The sequence below is a fragment of the Oncorhynchus mykiss genome, chromosome 4 (genome assembly GCF_057628025.1).
Source record: "Oncorhynchus mykiss isolate SJ-2025 chromosome 4, ASM5762802v1, whole genome shotgun sequence".
Classification (NCBI taxonomy): Eukaryota; Metazoa; Chordata; class Actinopteri; order Salmoniformes; family Salmonidae; genus Oncorhynchus; species Oncorhynchus mykiss.
Window position 1 is genome coordinate 1,072,282 of NC_143025.1, and position 22,081 is coordinate 1,094,362.

The window sequence follows — 22,081 nt, forward strand, 5'->3', positions numbered from 1 at the left end:
AGTTCATTTCTCTCTCTCTCTCTCCAGTTCAGCTGTCTCTAGAGAGTCTAAAGAGAGTTAATTTCTCTCTCTCTCTCCAGTTCAGCTGTCTCTAGAGAGTCTAAAGAGTTAATTTCTCTCTCTCCAGTTCAGCTGTCTCTAGAGTACATCTCTAAAGAGAGTTCATTTCTCTCTCTCTCTCCAGTTCAGCTGTCCCTACCCAGGAGGATGTATCTGTCCAGCCTGCCTCACCGTTACACTGCTGCTCAACTCCACTTCCACTGGGGCTCAGAACACCTGCCTGTCGGATCAGAACACACCGTCAACGGCAGGCAGTTTGCTGCCGAGGTAACCTAACACACTAACACACTGTTACACACTAACACACTGTTACACACTAACACACTGTTACACACTAACACACTGTTACACACTGCTACACACTGTTACACACTAACACACTGCCACACACTGCTACACACTAACACACTAACACACTGTTACACACTAACACACACTGCTACACACTAACACACTAACACACTGTTACACACTAACACACTGCCACACACTGCTACACACTAACACACTAACTCACTGCTACACACTAACACACTAACTCACTGTTACACAGAGACCTACAGCTGGGACAGACCTACAACTGGGGTAGAGACCTACAACTGGGACAGACCTACAGCTTGGGTATAGACCTACAGCTGGGACAGACCTACAGCTGGGGTAGAGACCTACAGCTGGGGTAGATGTCCAGTTGGTTTAGTGACCTACAGGGGATAAGACTGACTGAGATCTTATTTAAGATACACGTTGAAGAGGTTTCAGATGCTTTCAGAAGATGGGAAGGGACTCTGCTTTCCTAGCTTCAGGGGGAAGATGGTTCCACCATTGGGGTGGCAGGATAAATGAGAGCTTGGACTGGGTTGAGAGGGAGCCACCTCTGGTTGGGGGGGAGGGCTCTGGTTGGGGTGTAGGGTTTGAGCATAGCCTGCAGGTAGGGAAGGGCCGCGCCTCTTGCTGCTCCGTAGGCATGTACCATGGTCTGGAAGTGGATGTGGGCTTCGACTGGAAGCCAGTGGAGTTTGCAGAGGAGCGGGGTGACACGGGGGACCTTTGGAAAGTTGACCAGCAAGTGGCCTTCAGCGTTCTGGATAAGTTATAGAAGTTTGATGGCTCAGACTAATTATGTGAAAGCCAGTGACTTCAGCTGGTGACATTTAATTGGTACAGAGACTGGAGCCATTAACACCACCACTCACAACACACACACACCCCCTCACAACACACACACCCTCACACACACACAACACACACACCCTGGTCAGACCTTTGAAGTCTTCCCATAATATACTTAACACAGGGTCACACACACACACACACCCTCACAGCACACACACCCTCACACACACCCTCACACACACACACACACACACACACACACACACACACACACACACACACACACACACACACACACACACACACACACACACACACACACACACACACACACACACACACACACACACACACACACACACACACACACACACCCTGGTCAGCCCTTTGAAGTCTTCCCATAATATACTTAACACAGGGCAACACACACACTGGCCTTCTGTCCAGACTACAGTTGAGGGAGTTTCAGAGAGCTGACCGCCTGTCTGTCTGTAAATCTCTGTCCTATTTCTCTCAACATCAAGTGGCCCAAGTGGTAGTCAGCTGTGCATTTTGAGGAACACACCCTTTCCCCATTCAACAGTTAGAAAACCAGCTTATTGTGCATCTTCCATTTTATAGTATAATTGAACACTCAGTTAGAGTCTGGTCTGTGTGGTTTGGATGACATCATCACTATCTATATCTCGATTCCGGTGAAGGAATCTGTGCTCCGTTCTGGTTTTAGACTCTCAGAACATTACAATTTAAATAAACAGTAAACAGGGAGAAACAATATGCATGAGAAGATGTATCGTCTAGCTCTGTGGTTCAAGACAGAGAACCATGAGAAGATGTATCGTCTAGCTCTGTGGTTCAAGACAGAGAACCATTAGAAGAAGTATCGTCTAGCTCTGTGGTTCAAGACAGAACCATGAGAAGATGTATCGTCTAGCTCTGTGGTTCAAGACAGAGAACCATGAGAAGATGTATCGTCTAGCTCTGTGGTTCAAGACAGAGAACCATGAGAAGATGTATCATCTAGCTCTGTGGTTCAAGACAGAGAACCATGAGAAGATGTATCGTCTAGCTCTGTGGTTCAAGACAGAACCATGAGAAGATGTATCGTCTAGCTCTGTGGTTCAAGACAGAGAACCATGAGAAGATGTATCGTCTAGCTCTGTGGTTCAAGACAGAGAACCATGAGAAGATGTATCGTCTAGCTCTGTGGTTCAAGACAGAGAACCATGAGAAGATGTATCGTCTAGCTCTGTGGTTCAAGACAGAGAACCATCAGAAGATGTATCGTCTAGCTCTGTGGTTCAAGACAGAGAACCATTAGAAGATGTATCGTCTAGCTCTGTGGTTCAAGACAGAGAACCATGAATGACATAATGTCTGTAGATGAGAACCATGAATGACAGAATGTCTGTAGATGAGAACCATGAATGACAGAATGTCTGTAGATGAGAACCATGATTGACAGAATGTCTGTAGATGAGAACCACGAATGACAGAATGTCTGTAGATGAGAATCATGAATGACAGAATGTCTGTAGATGAGAACCATGAATGACAGAATGTCTGTAGATGAGAACCATGAATGACAGAATGTCTGTAGATGAGAACCATGAATGACAGAATGTCTGTAGATGAGAACCACGAATGACAGAATGTCTGTAGATGAGAACCACGAATGACAGAATGTCTATAGATGAGAACCATGAATGACAGAATGTCTGTAGATGAGAACCACGAATGACAGAATGTCTGTAGATGAGAACCACGAATGACAGAATGTCTGTAGATGAGAACCATGAATGACAGAATGTCTGTAGATGAGAACCGTGAATGACAGAATGTCTGTAGATGAGAACCATGAATGACAGAATGTCTGTAGATGAGAACCATGAATGACAGAATGTCTGTAGATGAGAACCATGAATGACAGAATGTCTGTAGATGAGAACCATGAATGACAGAATGTATGTAGATGAGAACCACGAATGACAGAATGCCTGTAGATGAGAACCATGAATGACAGAATGTCTGTAGATGAGAACCATGAATGACATAATGTCTGTAGATGAGAACCATGAATAACAGAATGTAGAACTCTTTTATGATTCAGTTAATCTTTGGTGGAAAATGAGAGACTGCAATGGGCGGGTTCACTGTGAAGTATTTTTAAAATGTTTGCTTTTCATTGTCATGTCTAAATGCAATGTAATTAGAAATAAGGGAATGGAGGTAGGACCTCCAAATGTGAATCAGATGAGTAACTACAGAACTGGTGGTTTCTCATGACATCTCGTTAACTACTGTTTGTGAATTAGCATATTGTGTCACGTAGTTAGGAAAGCTACAAAAATCTAGAGGTATTCTCAACCTTTTGGAACCAAAAGGCTCCTGAACAGCTTCTACCCCCAAGCCAAATGCTGAACAGTTCGTCAAATGGCTACCCAGACTATTTCTACTGACTGGACTACCCCCACACGCCGACTGGGCTCTACCCCCACACGCCGACTGGGCTCTACCCCCACACACCGACTGGGCTCTACCCCCACACGCCAACTGGGCTCTTCCCCCACACGCCGACTGGGCTCTACCCCCACACGCCGACTGGGCTCTACCCCCACACGCCGACTGGGCTCTACCCCCACACGCCGACTGGGCTCTACCCCCACACGCCGACTGGGCTCTACCCCCACACACCGACTGGGCTCTACCCCCACACGCCGACTGGGCTCTACCCCCACACACCGACTGGGCTCTACCCGCACGCCGACTGGGCTCTACCCGCACGCCGACTGGGCTCTACCCCCACACGCCGACTGGGCTCTACCCCCACACGCCGACTGGGCTCTACCCCCACACGCCGACTGGGCTCTACCCCCACACGCCGACTGGACTCTACCCCCACACGCCGACTGGGCTCTACCCCCACACGCCGACTGGGCTCTACCCCCACACACCGACTGGACTCTACCCGCACACACCGACTGGACTCTACCCCCACACACCGACTGGACTCTACCCCCACACACCGACTGGACTCTACCCCCACACACCGACTGGACTCTACCCCCACACACCGAATGGACTCTACCCCCACACACCGACTGGACTCTACCCCCACACACCGACTGGACTCTACCCCCACACACCGACTGGACTCTACCCCCACACACCGACTGGACTCTACCCACACACTGACACATACTACACACACTACATACATTTACACACACAAAGCACACACACACATGCATATTGACTCCACACACACACACACACTCACACACACACACACACACACTTCACATACGCTGCTTCTACTCTGTTTATTATCTGTCCTGATTGACTATCACTTTACCCCTACCTACACTACAGTTCAAAAGTTTGGGGTCACTTAGAAAACATTTTGTGTTAATTACAATAACAGTGTGGACATTGTTAATGTTGTAAATGACTATTCTAGCTGGAAACGGCTGTTTCTCAAACTAGACACTCTAATGTACTTGTCCTCTGGCTCAGTTGTGCACCGGGGCCTCCCACTCCTCTTTCTATTCTGGTTAGAGACAGTTTGCTCTGCTCTGTGAAGAGAGTAGTACGAGATCTTCCGTTTATTGGTAGTTTCTTTCATGGAATAGCCTTCATTTTTCAGAACAAGAATAGACTGACGTGTTTCAGAAAAAAAATCTTTGTTTCTGGCCATATTGAGCCTGTAATCGAACCTACAAATGCTGATGCTCCAACCTGAACCTTAACCTCACTGTCCCTAACCTGAACCAAACTGTCCCTAACCTTAACCTGAATCTCACAGTTCCTCTCCAAGACTATGATGATGGTCTGCAGGGAAGAGGTACTAGTTGAGAAGGAGAAGATGGATGGATAGTCCTCTCCAAGACTATGTTGATGGTCTGCAGGAAAGAGGTACTAGTTGAGAAGGAGAAGATGGATAGTTCTCTCCAAGACTATTTATAGTGAGGAAGGAGAAGATTCACTACATGACCAACAGTATGTGGACACCTGCTCGTTAAACATCTCATTCTAAAATCAAGGGCATTAATATGGAGTTGGTCCCTCCTTTGCTGCTATAACATCCCCTACTCTTCTGGGAAGGCTTTCCACTGCTCCAGAGACCAATGGCGGCAAAATGTACACCACTCCAGCCGACGCTTGGCATTGCACATGGTGATCTTAGGCTTGTGTGCGGCTGCTCGGCCATGGAAACCCATTTCATGAAGCTCCCTACGAACAGTTCTTGTGCTGACGTTGCATCCAGAAGCAGTTGCATTTCCGATGCATTTCTGCAGCATTGAAGGTCCCCAAGAACACAGTGTTTGGAACCACCAAGACTCTTCCTAGAGCTGGCCGCCCGGCCAAACTGAGCAATCAGGGGACAAAGGCCTTGGCCAGGGAGGTGACCAAGAACCCGATGGTCACTCTGACAGAGCTCCAGAGTTCCTCTGTGGAAGTGGGAGAGCCTTCCAGAAGGACAACCATCTCTGCAGCACTCCACCAAATCAGGCCTTTATGGTAGATTGGCCAGACGGAAGCCATTCTTCAGTAAAAGGCACATGACAGCCCACTTGGAGTTTGCCAAAAAGCTCCTAAAGATTCTCAGACCATGAGAAACAAGATTCTCTGGTTTGATGAAACCAAGTTTGAACTCTTTGGCCTGAATGCCAAGTGTCACATCTGGAGGAAACCTGGCACCATCCCCACTGTGAAGCATGGTGGTGGCAGCATCACACAATGGGGGATGTTTCTCAGCGGCAGGGACTGGGAGACTAGTCAAGATCGAGAGAAAGATGAACAGAGCAAAGTACACAGAGATCCTTGATGAAAACCTGCTACAGAGCGCTCAAGACCTCAGACTGGGGCGAAGGTTCAACTTCCAACAGCACAACAACCCTAAGCACACAGCCAAGACAATGCAGGAGTGGCTTCAGGACTCTGAATGTCCTTGAGTGGCCCAGCCTGAGCCCAGACTTGAACCAGATCGAACATCTCTGGAGAGACCCAAAAATAGCTGTGCAGCGACACACAGAGTTGGAGAGGATCTGCAGAGAAGAATGGGAGAAACTCCCCAAATACAGGAGTGCCAAGCTTGTAGCGTCGTACCCAAGAAGGCTGTAATCACTGCCAAATGTGCTTCAACAAAGTACTGAGTAAAGGGTCTGAAAACATATGTAAATATGATATGTAATTTTTGTAAAAAAAAATGTATATACATTTTAAAAAAACTATTTTTGCTTTTTTAATTGTGGGGTATTGTTTGTAGATTTATAAGGGAAACTAACAATTTAATACATTTTAGAATAAGGCTGCAACGTATCAAAATGTGGAAAAAGTCAAGGGGTCTGAATGCTTTCTGAATGCATTGTATATAGTGCAGATGTATGGGCCATCACCTGCATGCCAGGCTAGGTTCATCGATTTATACCTACTGACATTACCCTGATAAACTAGACTAGATAGAGTTAGGGTATATATAATTACACTACCCTGTGACTGATGGTAACATAAGTGTTTGTAGCTACAGGGTATCCTGACTTATCTCTCCCAATGTCTCTCCTCAGATGCATATGGTGCTCTTCAACTCAGACAAGTACCCCAACATCTCTGTGGCAGCAGACAAGTCAGACGGCCTGGCTGTACTGGGAGTTCTGATAGAGGTGAGTAGGGTAGAGGTAGAGGTAGGGGCATCGAGGAGAGGGGAGGTAAGTGGAGGAGAGGAGGGACGAAAGGAGAAGAGAAGATGAGGAGGAGAGAGGAGAGTAGCAGGATGAGAGGAGGGGAGGGGAGATGAGGAGAAGAGCGAAGAGGAGAGGAGAGGAGAGAAGAAGAGAGGAGAAGAGAAGAGTGGAGATTGTGAGGAGAGGAGAGGAGAGGAGAGACTCACTACAGACTCTCAGACAGTCCCAAAATTGCTCCTTACCCTTTCCCCTTGGTCATAATTATTGGATTCTTACACCTTACAAGTCTGCAAACATCAAGGGGATAGTGCCAGTTGGAGGGACAGGGAGTGATTTGGGACTGTCTATTAGTGAGCATCACTAACTAACTGTGCCTCTGCTGCAGGTCGGGGAATTCAACCCAGCGTTCGCTCAGTTCCTCAAGTACATCAATGGTATTAAATACAGAGGTGCGTTTTAGACTACATTAGTTCCATTATATTCTATTCCATTCTGTTCTATTCCATTCAATTCTATTATATTCCATCATTTTCCACTACATTAAATTATATTCCATCCTATTCCATTCCATTCAATTATATTATATTCCATCCTTATCCATTCCATTCCATTCCATCCTATTCCATTCCATCCTATTCGATTCCATTCTATTCCATTCCATTCCATCCTATTCCATTCCATCCTATTCCATTCCATTCCATTCTATTCCATTCCATTCCATCCTATTCCATTCCATTCCATCCTATTCCATTCCATCCTATTCCATTCCATCCTATTCCATTCCATCCTATTCCATTCCATTCCATCCTATTCCATTCCATTCCATTCCATCCTATTCCATTCCATTCTATTCCATTATATTCCATCCTTATCCATTCCATTCCATTCTATTCCATTCCATTCTATTCCATTCCATTCCATCCTATTCCATTCCATCCTATTCCATTCCATTCCATCCTATTCCATTCCATTATATTCCATCCTTATCCATTCCATTCCATTCTATTCCATTCCATTCCATCCTATTCCCTTCCATCCTATTCCATTCCATTATATTCCATCCTTATCCATTCCATTCCATTCTATTCCATTCCATTCTATTCCATTCCATTCCATCCTATTCCATTCCATTCCATCCTATTCCATTCCATCCTATTCCATTATATTCCATCCTATTCCATTCCATTCCATTCCATCCTATTCCATTCAATTATATTCCATTCTATCCAATTCTATTCCATCCCATTCCATTCCATTCTATCCAATTCTATTCCATCCTATTCCATTCCAATCTATCCAATTCTATTCCATCCTATTCCATTCCATTCTATCCAATTCTATTCCATCCTATTCCATTCCATTCTATCCAATTCTATTCCATCCTATTACATTCCATTCTATCCAATTCTATTCCATCCTATTCCATCCTATTCCATTCCATTCTATCCAATTATATTCCATCCTATTACATTCCATTCTATCCAATTCTATTCCATCCTATTCCATTCCATCCTATTCCATTCTATTATGTTCCATTTAATTCCTTTCTATTGGAACATGTACAGTGGGGCAAAAAAGTATTTAGTCAGCCACCAATTGTGCAAGTTCTCCCACTTAAAAAGATGAGAGGCCTGTAATTTTAATCATAGGTACACTTCAACTATGACAGACAAAATGAGAAAAAAAATCCAGAAAATCACATTGTAGGATTTTTAATGAATTTATTTGCATATTATGGTGGAAAATAAGTATTTGGTCAATAACAAAAGTTTATCTCAGTACTTTGTTATATACCCTTTGTTGGCAATGACAGAGGTCAAACGTTTTTTCACAAGGTTTTCACACTGTTGCTGGTATTTTGGTCCATTCCTCCATGCAGATCTCCTCTAGAGCAGTGATGTTTTGGGGCTGGCCCCATTCATTCTTTCCTTTACACGGATCAGTCGTCCTGGTCCCTTTGCAGAAAAACAGCCCCAAAGCATGATGTTTCCACCCCCATGCTTCACAGTAGGTATGGTGTTCTTTGGATGCAACTCAGCATTCTTTGTCCTCCAAACACGACGAGTTGAGTTTTTACCAAAAAGTTATATTTTGGTTTCATCTGATGTAACGGATGTGAAACTGCTAGCTTAGTTATTGGTGGTGCGCGCTAAATAGCGTTTCAATCAGTGACGTCACTTTCTCTGAGACCTTGAAGTAGTGGTTCCCCTTGCTCTGCAAGGGCCGTGGCTTTTGTGGAGCGATGGGTAACGATGCTTCGAGGGTGACTGTTGTTGATGTGTGCAGAGGAGCCCGGGTATGGGTGAGGGGACGGTCTAAAGTTATACTGTTACATTGATGCTGTTGACCCGGATCACTGGTTGCTGAGGAAAAGGAGGAGGTCAAAAGGGGGGTGAGTGTAACGGATGTGAAACGGCTAGTTTAGTTAGCGGTGCGTGCTAAATAGCGTTTCAATCGGTGACGTCACTTGCTCTGAGACCTTGAAGTAGTAGTTCCCCTTGCTCTGCAAGGGCCGCGGCTTTTGTGGAGCGATGGGTAACGATGCTTCGTGGGTGACTGTTGTTGATGTGTGCAGAGGGTCCCTGGTTCGCGCCCGGGTATGGGCGAAAGTTATACTGTTACACTGACATTCTCCCAATCTTCTTCTGGATCATCCAAATGCTCTCTAGCAAACTTTAGATGGGCCTGGACATGTACTGGCTTAAGCAGGGGAACACGTCTGGCACTGCAGGATTTGAGTCCCTGGCTGCGTACTGTGTTACTGATGGTAGGCTTTGTTACTTTGGTCCCAACTCTCTGCAGGTCATTCACTAGGCCCCCCCGTGTGGTTCTGAGATTTTTGCTCACCGTTCATTTTGGGATCATTTTGACCCCACGGGGTGAGATCTTGCGTGGAGCCCCAGATCGAGGGAGATTATCTGTGGTCTTGTATGTCTTCCATTTCCTAATAATTGCTCCCACAGTTGATTTCTTCAAACCAAGCTGCTTACCTATTGCAGATTCAGTCTTCCCAGCCTGGTGCAGGTCTACAATTTTGTTTCTGGTGTCCTTTGACAGCTCTTTGGTCTTGGCCATAGTGGAGTTTGGAGTGTGACTGTTTGAGGTTGTGGACAGGTGTATTTTATACTGATAACAAGTTAAAACAGGTGCCATTAATACAAGTAATGAGTGGAGGACAGAGCAGCCTCTTAAAGAAGAAGGTACAGGTCTGTGAGAGCCAGAAATCTTGCTTGTTTGTAGGTGACCAAATACTTATTTTCCACCATAATTTGCAAATAAATTCATTAAAAATCCTACAATGTGATTTTCTGGATTTTGCACAATTGCACAATTGGTGGCTGACTAAATACTTTTTTGCCCCACTGTAGATCAGAGGGTGCAGGTCCCAGCCTTCAACATCCGCAGTCTGCTGCCTGTACTCTTGGATGAATATTACCGTTATGATGGCTCGTTGACCACTCCCCCCTGCTATCCCAGCGTGCTTTGGACTGTGTTCAAAAACCCTGTCACCATCTCACTCAAACAGGTTAGTCCAGTTCACTCAAACAGGTTAGTCCATCTCACTCAAACAGGTTAGTCCATCTCATTCAAACAGGTTAGTCCATCTCACTCAAACAGGTTAGTCCATCTCATTCAAACAGGTTAGTCCATCTCACTCAAACAGGTTAGTCCATCTTAGTCCATCTTAATCAAACAGGTTAGTCCATCTCACTCAAACAGGTTAGTCCATCTCATTCAAACAGGTTAGTCCATCTCACTCAAACAGGTTAGTCCATCTCACTCAAACAGGTTAGTCCAGCTCACTCAAACAGGTTAGTCCATCTCATTCAAACAGGTTAGTCCAGCTCACTCAAACAGGTTAGTCCAGCTCACTCAAACAGGTTAGTCCATCTCATTCAAACAGGTTAGTCCATCTCATTCAAACAGGTTAGTCCATCTCACTCAAACAGGTTAGTCCATCTCATTCAGACAGTTTAGTCCATCTCATTCAGACAGGTTAGTCCATCTCATTCAAACAGGTTAGTCCATCTCATTCAAACAGGTTAGTCCATCTCACTCAAACAGGTTAGTCCATCTCACTCAGACCGGTTTAGTTTCACACTGGAGCCGGCCTATCTAGTCTCCTCCACTGAGGGTTTTAACATCGGGGTCAGAGTTACATCAAAAGCATCTTAATGCCCTTACTGAAGATTTCTGCTAGTAAGGGCCTTGGTTTGATGTCAGTCACGCTTGTTCATTTTATCGACTATCCCTGCAACATAAAACAATTACATATATGGATTTATAACTGTATCTGAAACCACAATAAACCAAATGTCTCTTAGTTACCCTTAGTTTCTGTCTCTGTCTGAAACGTCGCTGTGTGACTGAGATGTTTTGTTTTGTTGTCCCCTTAGTTTCTGGCCCTAGCAACGGCCATCTACTCCTCCCACCAACAGGAGTCGGCCCCAGTGGCCATGAACAGCAACTACAGGAAACCACAGTACACGGACAACAGAGTTGTGCTCTGCTCTTTCCAGGGGGGTGAGTATGGTGCTACACTCCTACCACATTATTACCCCAGTACTACTACAGTACTACCCCACAGTACTACCACAGTACTACTACAGTACTACCACAGCCCTACCACAGCACTACCACAGCACTATCACAGTACTATCACAGTACTACTACAGTACTAGAACGGTACTACCACAGTGCTGGTACAGTACTACAACAGCACTACCACAGTACTACCACAGTACTAGTACAATCACAGTACTACTACAGTACAACCACAGTACTATCACAGTGCTACTACAGTACTACCCCACAGTACTACCACAGTTTTACCACAGTACTATCACAGTACTACCACAGTATTACCACAGTACTACTACAGTAGTACCACAGTGCTACTACAGTACTACCACAGCGCTACCACAGTACTACCACAGCACTACCACAGTATTACCACAGTCATACCACAGTACTGCCACAGTACTACCACAGCACTACCACAGTACTAATACAGTACTACTACAGTACTAGAACGGTACTACCACAGTACTGGTACAGTACTACAACAGCACTACCACAGTACTAGTACAGTACTACCACAGTACTATCACAGTACTAGAACAGTCCTACCACAGTACTACCACAGCACTACCACAGTCCTACCACAGCACTACCACAGCACTACCACAGTACTACCACAGTACTATCACAGTACTACTACAGTACTACTACAGCACTACCACAGTACTAATACAGTACTACTACAGTACTACCACAGTACTAGTACAGTACTACCACAGTACTGCTACAGTACTGGAATATTACTACTACAGTACCTCCACAGCACTACCACGGTACTACTACAGTACTACCACAGCCATACCACAGTACTGCCACAGTACTACCACAGTACTACCGCAGCACTACCACAGTACTGCTACAGTACTAGAATATTACTACTACAGTACCTCCACAGCACTACCACAGTATTACCACAGCACTACCACGGTACTACTACAGTACTACCACAGCCATACCACAGTACTACCACAGTACTACCACAGTACTACTACAGTACTAGAACAGTCCTACCACAGCACTACCACGGTACTAGTACAGTACTATCACAGTACTACTACAGTACTACCACAGTACTAGTACAGTACTACCACAGTACTACCACAGTACTAATACAGTACTACTACAGTACTAGAACGGTACTACCACAGTACTGCTACAGTACTAGAATATTACTACTACAGTACCTCCACAGCACTACCACAGTACCTCCACAGCACTACCACAGTACTACTACAGTCCTACCACAGTGATACTATTGTACTACCACATTACTACTACAATACCACCACAGTACTATTAATACTCTATGGGCTAGTTTCCAGGACACAGATTAAGCCTAGTCCTGGACTAATAAGCATTCTCGATGGATTTAAGAATCTCTATTGAAAAGTATTTTTGGTCCAGGGCTAGGCTTAATCTTTTTCCGGGAAACTGGCCCAATGGGTTAGATCTATTATTGGAGCATGATGATTAAAGTCAGCCTGAATGATGAATGGCGAAGCTTCTTCTTTTTCTGCAGCACTTTAAAAAGCAGCTTTAAAGGGGTTGGCTGGGGTCGACTGGGGTGGGCCCTGTGGCTGGGGGGCTTGAGATTGGGGTGGGCCCTGTGGATGGGGGGCTTGAGATTGGGGTGGGCCCTGTGGCTGGGGGGCTTGAGATTGGGGTGGGGCCTGGGGCTGGGGGTTGATTTCTGTGGGGTCGAGGGCTGTCAAGGTCATCTGGTATCAACTACCTAATGTTTTTGCTTTAATGGATGAACTGGGGTTGGTGTTAGATTAGGGAGGGATGAACTGGGTTTGGTGTTAGATTAGGGAGGGATGAACTGGGGTTGGTGTTAGATTAGGGAGGGATGAACTGGGGTTGGTGTTAGATTAGGGAGGGATGAACTGGGTTTGGTGTTAGATTAGGGAGGGATGAACTGGGGTTGGTGTTAGATTAGGGAGGGATGAACTGGGGTTGGTGTTAGATTAGGGAGGGATGAACTGGGGTTGGTGTTAGATTAGGGAGGGATGAACTGGGGTTGGTGTTAGATTAGGGAGGGATGAACTAGGGTTGGTGTTAAATTAGGGAGGGATGAACTAGGGTTGGTGTTAGATTAGGGAGGGATGAACTGGGGTTGGTGTTAGATTAGGGAGGGATGAACTGGGGTTGGTGTTAGATTAGGGAGGGATGAACTGGGGTTGGTGTTAGATTAGGGAGGGATGAACTGGGGTTGGTGTTAGATTAGGGAGGGATGAACTGGGGTTGGTGCTAGGTGGTATGAACTGGGGTTGGTGTTAGATTAGGGAGGGATGAACTAGGGTTGGTGTTAAATTAGGGAGGGATGAACTAGGGTTGGTGTTAGATTAGGGAGGGATGAACTGGGGTTGGTGTTAGATTAGGGAGGGATGAACTGGGGTTGGTGTTAGATTAGGGAGGGATGAACTGGGGTTGGTGTTAGATTAGGGAGGGATGAACTGGGGTTGGTGTTAGATTAGGGAGGGATGAACTGGGGTTGGTGCTGGGTGGTATGAACTGGGGTTGGTGTTAGATTAGGGAGGGATGACCTGGGGTTGGTGTTAGATTAGGGAGGGATGACCTGGGGTTGGTGTTAGATTAGGGAGGGATGAACTGGGGTCGGTGTTAGATTAGGGTGGTTATGAACTGGGGTCGGTGTTAGATTAGGGTGGGATGAACTAGGGTTGGTGTTAGATTAGGGTGGGATGAACTAGGGTTGGTGTGGGTGGATGAGATCTGTGGGGTAGAGACCAGGGCTGTCAACCTGTCTGTAGCTCGTCTGCTATCACCTGGTTATGGTTTCTGGGTGTCTGCTTGGTGCTTCTCTGTCCTCTTGGATGCTTTTCCCGGCTTTCACTTTTCAAGTTGATCATTTATTATTCTCCACTTTCTTCCTGACTTTCTCTCTGACGTCATCAACGAGCTTTTAAAAGACGGGGCTTCATGTCTGTAGAAAGTAAACGCTACCGCTTCAGAACGGGATGAAATGAGATGCTCTCCCTTAGCTCATAAATGTGACTTGCCAGCCCTCTCTTCTGTGGCGGTTCACCACACACTATAGATCCACATACCATAATACAGTCTGTATGACATACCATGCTCTGCTCTGTGGTCTTGACAGTATGACAGGAATCTGCATGTTGTTCTCATCTCCTCAAATTCACTTTCTATTTCCAACGGCTGTACGCTTCTTTATAATAGCAGGACTCTCTTGAGTATGGCTCCTCTTTGGCATGGCAGTGCTGCATGTCCTCTTCCTCTAGCTTGCCTGGGGGGGTGGGGGTGGGGGGCCCGTCTGCCTTCAGAAGGGGAATCTGAATCTTACTTTCGATGTCTCCCAATTGGCCATGCCGATGCATGCACCAGGCCAACGCCACACCGTATAGGACATGTCCCTCTGGGACTTAAACTCTATTGTACTTGGCTCTGCATCTGATTCAGGCAGAGGACTACAGGGTGCTACTCAGACGGTCACCTCTCCGTTCCTGAGGAGGCAGGTCATCAACCAGCTGTTAGATGGAGACCTGGCAGACCTGGCAGACCAGGATGGGCTCAACCAGCTGTTAGATGGAGATCTGGCAGACCAGGATGGGCTCAACCAGCTGTTAGATGGAGATCTGGCAGACCTGGTAGACCAGGATGGGCTTAACAAGCTGTTGCCCAAGAAGCCCAGAGCACCGGGCAAGAAGTGGAATGACCTCAAAAACTACCAGAAAGTCTGGACTCAGAGCCATATTGGGTCCAAGCACTACCAGAACACCGGGTCTCAGACCCAGAACAGCCTCCAGCAGCAGCGCTCGAAGCCCAATAAGGTGCCATCCGGGGGGGCAGGAGCTGCCAGATTAGTCCCATCTTCCTGGAAGAACCAACAGAACAGGCAACCTGTGTGGAAGTCAGGTCTGAGCGAGGACATGCTGTGTTACGTCTCCTTGGAGCAGGACGTGTCTCGCCAGCTGAGCAGAGGGAGATCCCCTACCCATACAGACACCCAGCTGGTCCAGGCTCTCAGAGAAACTCTGTTCCCAGAGCTCAACCTGCGCAGCTACCTGGGCTGTAAGTCTGACCTGGCTCTGTTCACCATCAGACAGCTCCTCCGGGGGAGATCAGCCACAGATGAGGCCCTGGAGCTGGACCAGGCCATTGTCAAGGCCTTGGGGGAGACAGGGCAGAGGGGCTCCACAGCACAGCAGCAGACCAACACTCTCTCCAAGCACCAAACAGGCTTCGCTCCTGCCCCTGCTGCCGTGCCTAAGAAACCCAATCAGCCAATCCCATGGCTCCAGCCTATGGAGTGGGAGGACTAGAGTCCAGCCAGATGTGTAACCTTTAGACCCTGAATTTATAACGAGTGTAACCACCATCAGCCTCGCCCTCAGCTCAATCTACAGTCGCGAGTGAAAAAATGACACAACCTTTGTGCTGTCTTCAATTTTTTTTCCTTAAAATTGTATCTAAAACGGGATTCAAGGGATTTTTTTTCACCTATCGATCTACACAACCTTCTCCACATTTTTGAAAGTGAAATAAAAATGATAGAAAATGTTCAAAATGACTAAGAAATACAAAATGAGGACGTATTGATTGTGTATGTCTTCACACCCCATACTTGGTGGGGACACATATTTGGCAGAAATCACAGGTGTGAATAAATTTGAATATGATTCTACCAACCAGCACAACTGTTTGGGCAGCATGTCAAACCTCTAAGAATATATTCACACCCCATTTTGTTGTGTTACAGCATTTAAAATGTATTACGTTCATGTTTTGTTTTACCGATCTACACACAATACCACATAACGGCAAAGTGGAATTTTTGTATCCCACATTTTTTTAAGCTGAAATGTCTCGAGTCATTAAGTATTCAACCCCTTTTGTTATGGCAAGCCTAAATAAGTTCAGGAGTAAAGATGTGCTTAACAAATTGCATAATTTACAGCAACAACCTGGGGGAATAGTTACAGGGATAAATGAACCGGGGATAATTAGGTGACCATGATGGTCAGATTGTGAATTTAGCCAGGACACCGGGGTTAACACCCCTTCTCATACAATAAGTGCCATGGGATCTTTAGTGACCTCAGAGAGTCAGGACACCCCGTTTAACGTCCCATCCAAAAGACAGCACCCTACACAGGGCAATCACTTCCCAGGGGAATTGGGATATCTTTTTTAGACCAGAGGAAAGAGTGCCTCCTACTGGCCCTCCAACACCACTTCCAGCAGCATCTGGTCTCCCAGTCCCAGGCACTGACCAGGACCAACCCTGCTTAGCTTCAAGAAGCAAGACTGCAGGGTGGTATGCTGCTGGCAAGAGATGGGGTCGAAATTGCATGGACTCACTCTGTGTTCAATAATAGTGGTTAACATGATTTTTGAATGACTACCTCATGAAGCTGGTTGAGAGAATGCCAAGAGTGTGCAAAGCTGTCAACAAGGCAAAGAGTGGCTACTTTGAAGAATCTAAAATTATTCTTAGTCTTATTTTATAATTTTGTTGTCTTCACTATTATTCTACAATGTAGAAAATAGTCAAAATAAAGAAAATCCCATGAATGAGTAGGTGTGTCCAAACTTTTGACTGGTACTGTATATACTAGCTGGTGTCAGAGGAAGGCCCAAAAAATTGTCAAAGACTCCGGTTACCCAAGTCATAGACTACCGCACATCAAGCAGTACAGGAGCGCCAAGTCTAGGACCAAGAGGCTCCTTAACAGCTTCTACCCCCAAGTCATAGCCTGTTCTCTCTGCTACCGCACAGCAAGCGGTACCAGAGTACCAAGTCTAGGACCAAGAGGTTCCTTAACAGCTTCTACCCCCAAGTCATAGCCTGTTCTCTCTGCTACCGCACAGCAAGCGGTACCAGAGTACCAAGTCTAGGACCAAGAGGTTCCTTAACAGCTTCTACCCCCAAGCCATAAGACTGCTGAACAATTCATAAAATGGCCACCCATACTATTTACATTGACCCCCCACCCCCCCCCTTGTTTTTACACTGCTGCTACTCGCTGTTTACTATCTATGCATATTCACTTCACCCCTACCTACATGTACAAATTACCTCGAATAACCTGTACCCCGGCACATTCACTCTGTACCGGTACCCCCTGTATATAGCCTCCACATTCACTCTGTACCGGTACCCCCTGTATAAAGCCTCCACATTCACTCTGTACCGGTACCCCCTGTATAAAGCCTCCACATTCACTCTGTACCGGTACCCCCTGTATATAGCCTCCACATTGACTCTGTACCGGTACCCCCTGTATATAGCCTCCACATTGACTCTGTACCGGTACCCCCTGTATATAGCCTCCACATTGACTCTGTACCGGTAGCCCATGTATATAGCCTCCACATTCACTCTGTACCGGTACCCCCTGTATATAGCCTCCACATTGACTCTGTACCGGTAGCCCATGTATATAGCCTCCACATTCACTCTGTACCGGTACCCCATGTATAAAGCCTCCACATTGACTCTGTACCGGTACCTTCTGTATATAGCCTCCACATTGACTCTGTACCGGTACCCTCTGTATATAGCCTCCACATTCACTCTGTACCGGTACCCCCTGTATATAGCCTCCACATTGACTCTGTACCGGTAGCCCATGTATATAGCCTCCACATTCACTCTGTACCGGTACCCCCTGTATATAGCCTCCACATTGACTCTGTACCGGTAGCCCATGTATATAGCCTCCACATTCACTCTGTACCGGTACCCCCTGTATAAAGCCTCCACATTCACTCTGTACCGGTACCCCATGTATAAAGCCTCATTATTGTTATTTTATTGTGTTACTTTTGATTTTTTTTTTAACTTTATTTTATTTAGTAAATATTTTCTTAACTCTATTTCTTGAACTGCATTATTGTGGGTTGAGGGCTTGTCAGTAAGCATTTCACATTTCACGATAAGGTTGTATACCTGTTGTATTTGGCGCATTTATCTTGGCCAGGTCGCAGTTACAAATGAGAACTTGTTCTCAACTAGCTTACCTGGTTAAATAAAAGTGAAATAAAATAAATAAAATGGGACAAATAAAATGTTTATTTAACTCAGTTGCCGGAGCTGAAGGATTTCACAATGAGACCAATGTTGATTTTAAAACAGGTACACAGTTTAATGGCTGTGATAGGAGACTGGATCAACAACATTGTGGTTACTCCACAATACTAACCTAAATGACAGAGTGAAAAGAAGGAAGCCTGTACAGAATACAAATATTCCAAACATGTATCCTGTTTCAAATCAAATCTAATGCTTTAAGAAGTTATTAAGGGAAAAAAACATTAAGTAAAAAATAGATAAGTAAAAAATAGAAAATAAAAGTAACAAATAATTAAACAGCATCAGTAAAATAACAATAGCGAGGCTTTATACAGGGGGTACCGGTACAGAGTCAATGTGGAGGCTATATACAGGGGTACCGGTACAGAGTCAATGTGGAGGCTATATACAGGGTATACCAGTACAGAGTCAATGTGGAGGCTATATACAGGGTATTACGGTACAGAGTCAATGTGGAGGCTATATACAGGGGGTACCGGTACAGAGTCAATGTGGAGGCTATATACAGGGGGTACCGGTACAGAGTCAATGTGGAGGCTATATACAGGGTATTACGGTACAGAGTCAATGTGGAGGCTATATACAGGGGGTACCGGTACAGAGTCAATGTGGATGCTATATACAGGGGGGTACCGGTACAGAGTCAATGTGGAGGCTATATACAGGGGGGTACGGTACTGAGTCAATGTGGAGGCTATATACAGGGGGTACCGGTACAGAGTCAATGTGGAGGCTATATACAGGGGCTACCGGTACAGAGTCAATGTGGAGGCTATATACAGGGGCTACCGGTACAGAGTCAATGTAGAGGCTATATACAGGGTATTACGGTACAGAGTCAATGTGGAGGCTATATACAGGGGGTACTGGTACAGAGTCAATGTGGAGGCTATATACAGGGGGTACCGGTACAGAGTCAATGTGGAGGCTATATACAGGGGGTACCGGTACAGAGTCAATGTGGAGGCTATATACAGGGGGTACCGGTACAGAGTCAATGAGGAGGCTATATACAGGGGGTACCGGTACAGAGTCAATGTGGAGGCTATATACAGGGTATTACGGTACAGAGTCAATGTGGAGGCTATATACAGGGTATTACGGTACAGAGTCAATGTGGAGGCTATATACAGGGTGTTACGGTACAGAGTCAATGTGGAGACTATATACAGGGTATTACGGTACAGAGTCAATGTGGAGGCTATATACAGGGTATTACGGTACAGAGTCAATGTGGAGGCTATATACAGGGTATTACGGTACAGAGTCAATGTGGAGGCTATATACAGGGGCTACCGGTACTGAGTCAATGTGGAGGCTATATACAGGGGGTACCGGTACAGAGTCAATGTAGAGGCTATATACAGGGGCTACCGGTACTGAGTCAATGTGGAGGCTATATACAGGGGGTACCGGTACAGAGTCAATGTAGAGGCTATATACAGGGGGTACCGGTACAGAGTCAATGTGGAGGCTATATACAGGGTTTTACGGTACAGAGTCAATATGGAGGCTATATACAGGGAGTACCGGTACAGAGTCAATGTGGAGGCTATATACAGGGGGTACCGGTACAGAGTCAATGTGGAGGCTATATACAGGGTGTTACGGTACAGAGTCAATATGGAGGCTATATACAGGGTGTTACGGTACAGAGTCAATGTGGAGGCTATATACAGGGGGTACTGGTACAGAGTCAATGTGGAGGCTATATACAGGGGGTACTGGTACAGAGTCAATGTGGAGGCTATATACAGGGGGTACTGGTACAGAGTCAATGTGGAGGCTATATACAGGGGATACCGGTTCAGAGTCAATGTGGAGGCTATATACAGGGGGTACTGGTACAGAGTCAATGTGGAGGCTATATACAGGGGATACCGGTACAGAGTCAATGTGGAGGCTATATACAGGGGGTACTGGTACAGAGTCAATGTGGAGGCTATATACAGGGGATACCGGTTCAGAGTCAATGTGGAGGCTATATACAGGGGGTACTGGTACAGAGTCAATGTGGAGGCTATATACAGGGGGTACTGGTACAGAGTCAATGTGGAGGCTATATACAGGGGATACCGGTTCAGAGTCAATGTGGAGGCTATATACAGGGGGTACTGGTACAGAGTCAATGTGGAGGCTATATACAGGGTGTTACGGTACAGAGTCAATGTGGAGGCTATATACAGGGGGTACTGGTACAGAGTCAATGTGGAGGCTATATACAGGGGATACCGGTTCAGAGTCAATGTGGAGGCTATATACAGGGTGTTACGGTACAGAGTCAATGTGGAGGCTATATACAGGGGGTACCGGTACAGAGTCAATGTGGAGGCTATATACAGGGTGTTATGGTACTGAGTCAATGTGGAGGCTATACACAGGGGGTACCGGTACAGAGTCAATGTGGAGGCTATATACAGGGGGTATCGGTACAGAGTCAATGTGGAGGCTATATACAGGGTGTTATGGTACTGAGTCAATGTGGAGGCTATATACAGGGTATTACGGTACAGAGTCAATGTGGAGGCTACATATAGGGTGTTATGGTACTGAGTCAATGTGGAGGCTATACACAGGGGGTACCGGTACAGAGTCAATGTGGAGGCTATATACAGGGGGTACCGGTACAGAGTCAATGTGGAGGCTATATACAGGGTGTTATGGTACAGAGTCAATGTGGAGACTATATACAGGGTGTTATGGTACAGAGTCAATGTGGAGGCTATATACAGGGTATTACGGTACAGAGTCAATGTGGAGGCTATATACAGGGGCTACCGGTACTGAGTCAATGTGGAGGCTATACACAGGGGGTACCGGTACAGAGTCAGTGTAGAGGCTATATACAGGGGGTACCGGTACAGAGTCAATGTGGAGGCTATATACAGGGGATACCAGTACAGAGTCAATGTGGAGACTATATACAGGGGGTACCGGTACAGAGTCAATGTGGAGGCTATATACAGGGTATACCAGTACAGAGTCAATGTGGAGGCTATATACAGGGTATACCAGTACAGAGTCAATGTGGAGGCTATATACAGGGGGTACCGGTACAGAGTCAATGTGGAGGCTATATACAGGGGGTACCGGTACAGAGTCAATGTGGAGGCTATATACAGGGTATTACGGTACAGAGTCAATGTGGAGGCTATATACAGGGTATTACGGTACAGAGTCAATGTGGAGGCTATATACAGGGGGTACCGGTACAGAGTCAATGTGGAGGCTATATACAGGGTATACCAGTACAGAGTCAATGTGGAGGCTATATACAGGGTATTACGGTACAGAGTCAATGTGGAGGCTATACACAGGGTATTACGGTAGAGAGTCAATGTGGAGGCTATACACAGGGTATTACGGTAGAGAGTCAATGTGGAGGCTATATACAGGGTATTACGGTACAGAGTCAATGTGGAGGCTATATACAGGGGGTACCGGTACAGAGTCAATGTGGAGGCTATATACAGGGGGCACCGGTACAGAGTCAATGTGGAGGCTATATACAGGGGGTACTGGTACAGAGTCAATGTGGAGGCTATATACAGGGGGTACCGGGACAGAG

General features: G+C 46.0%; 1 protein-coding gene across 1 annotated transcript in view; it reads left to right on the forward strand.

Moving 5' to 3' along the window:
- The window catches only part of ca12 (carbonic anhydrase 12), a 52,910-nt gene extending 35,434 nt beyond the window's left edge, over positions 1-17,476 (forward strand). The window contains exons 4-9 of the mRNA XM_090230811.1: positions 185-327; positions 6,741-6,836; positions 7,243-7,306; positions 10,226-10,383; positions 11,255-11,381; positions 14,877-17,476. Coding sequence (XP_090086937.1) covers positions 185-327; positions 6,741-6,836; positions 7,243-7,306; positions 10,226-10,383; positions 11,255-11,381; positions 14,877-15,739 — 1,451 coding nt within the window. The 3' untranslated portion in view covers positions 15,740-17,476. The remainder of the gene's footprint in view (positions 1-184; positions 328-6,740; positions 6,837-7,242; positions 7,307-10,225; positions 10,384-11,254; positions 11,382-14,876) is intronic.
- Positions 17,477-22,081: the final 4,605 nt, after the last annotated feature.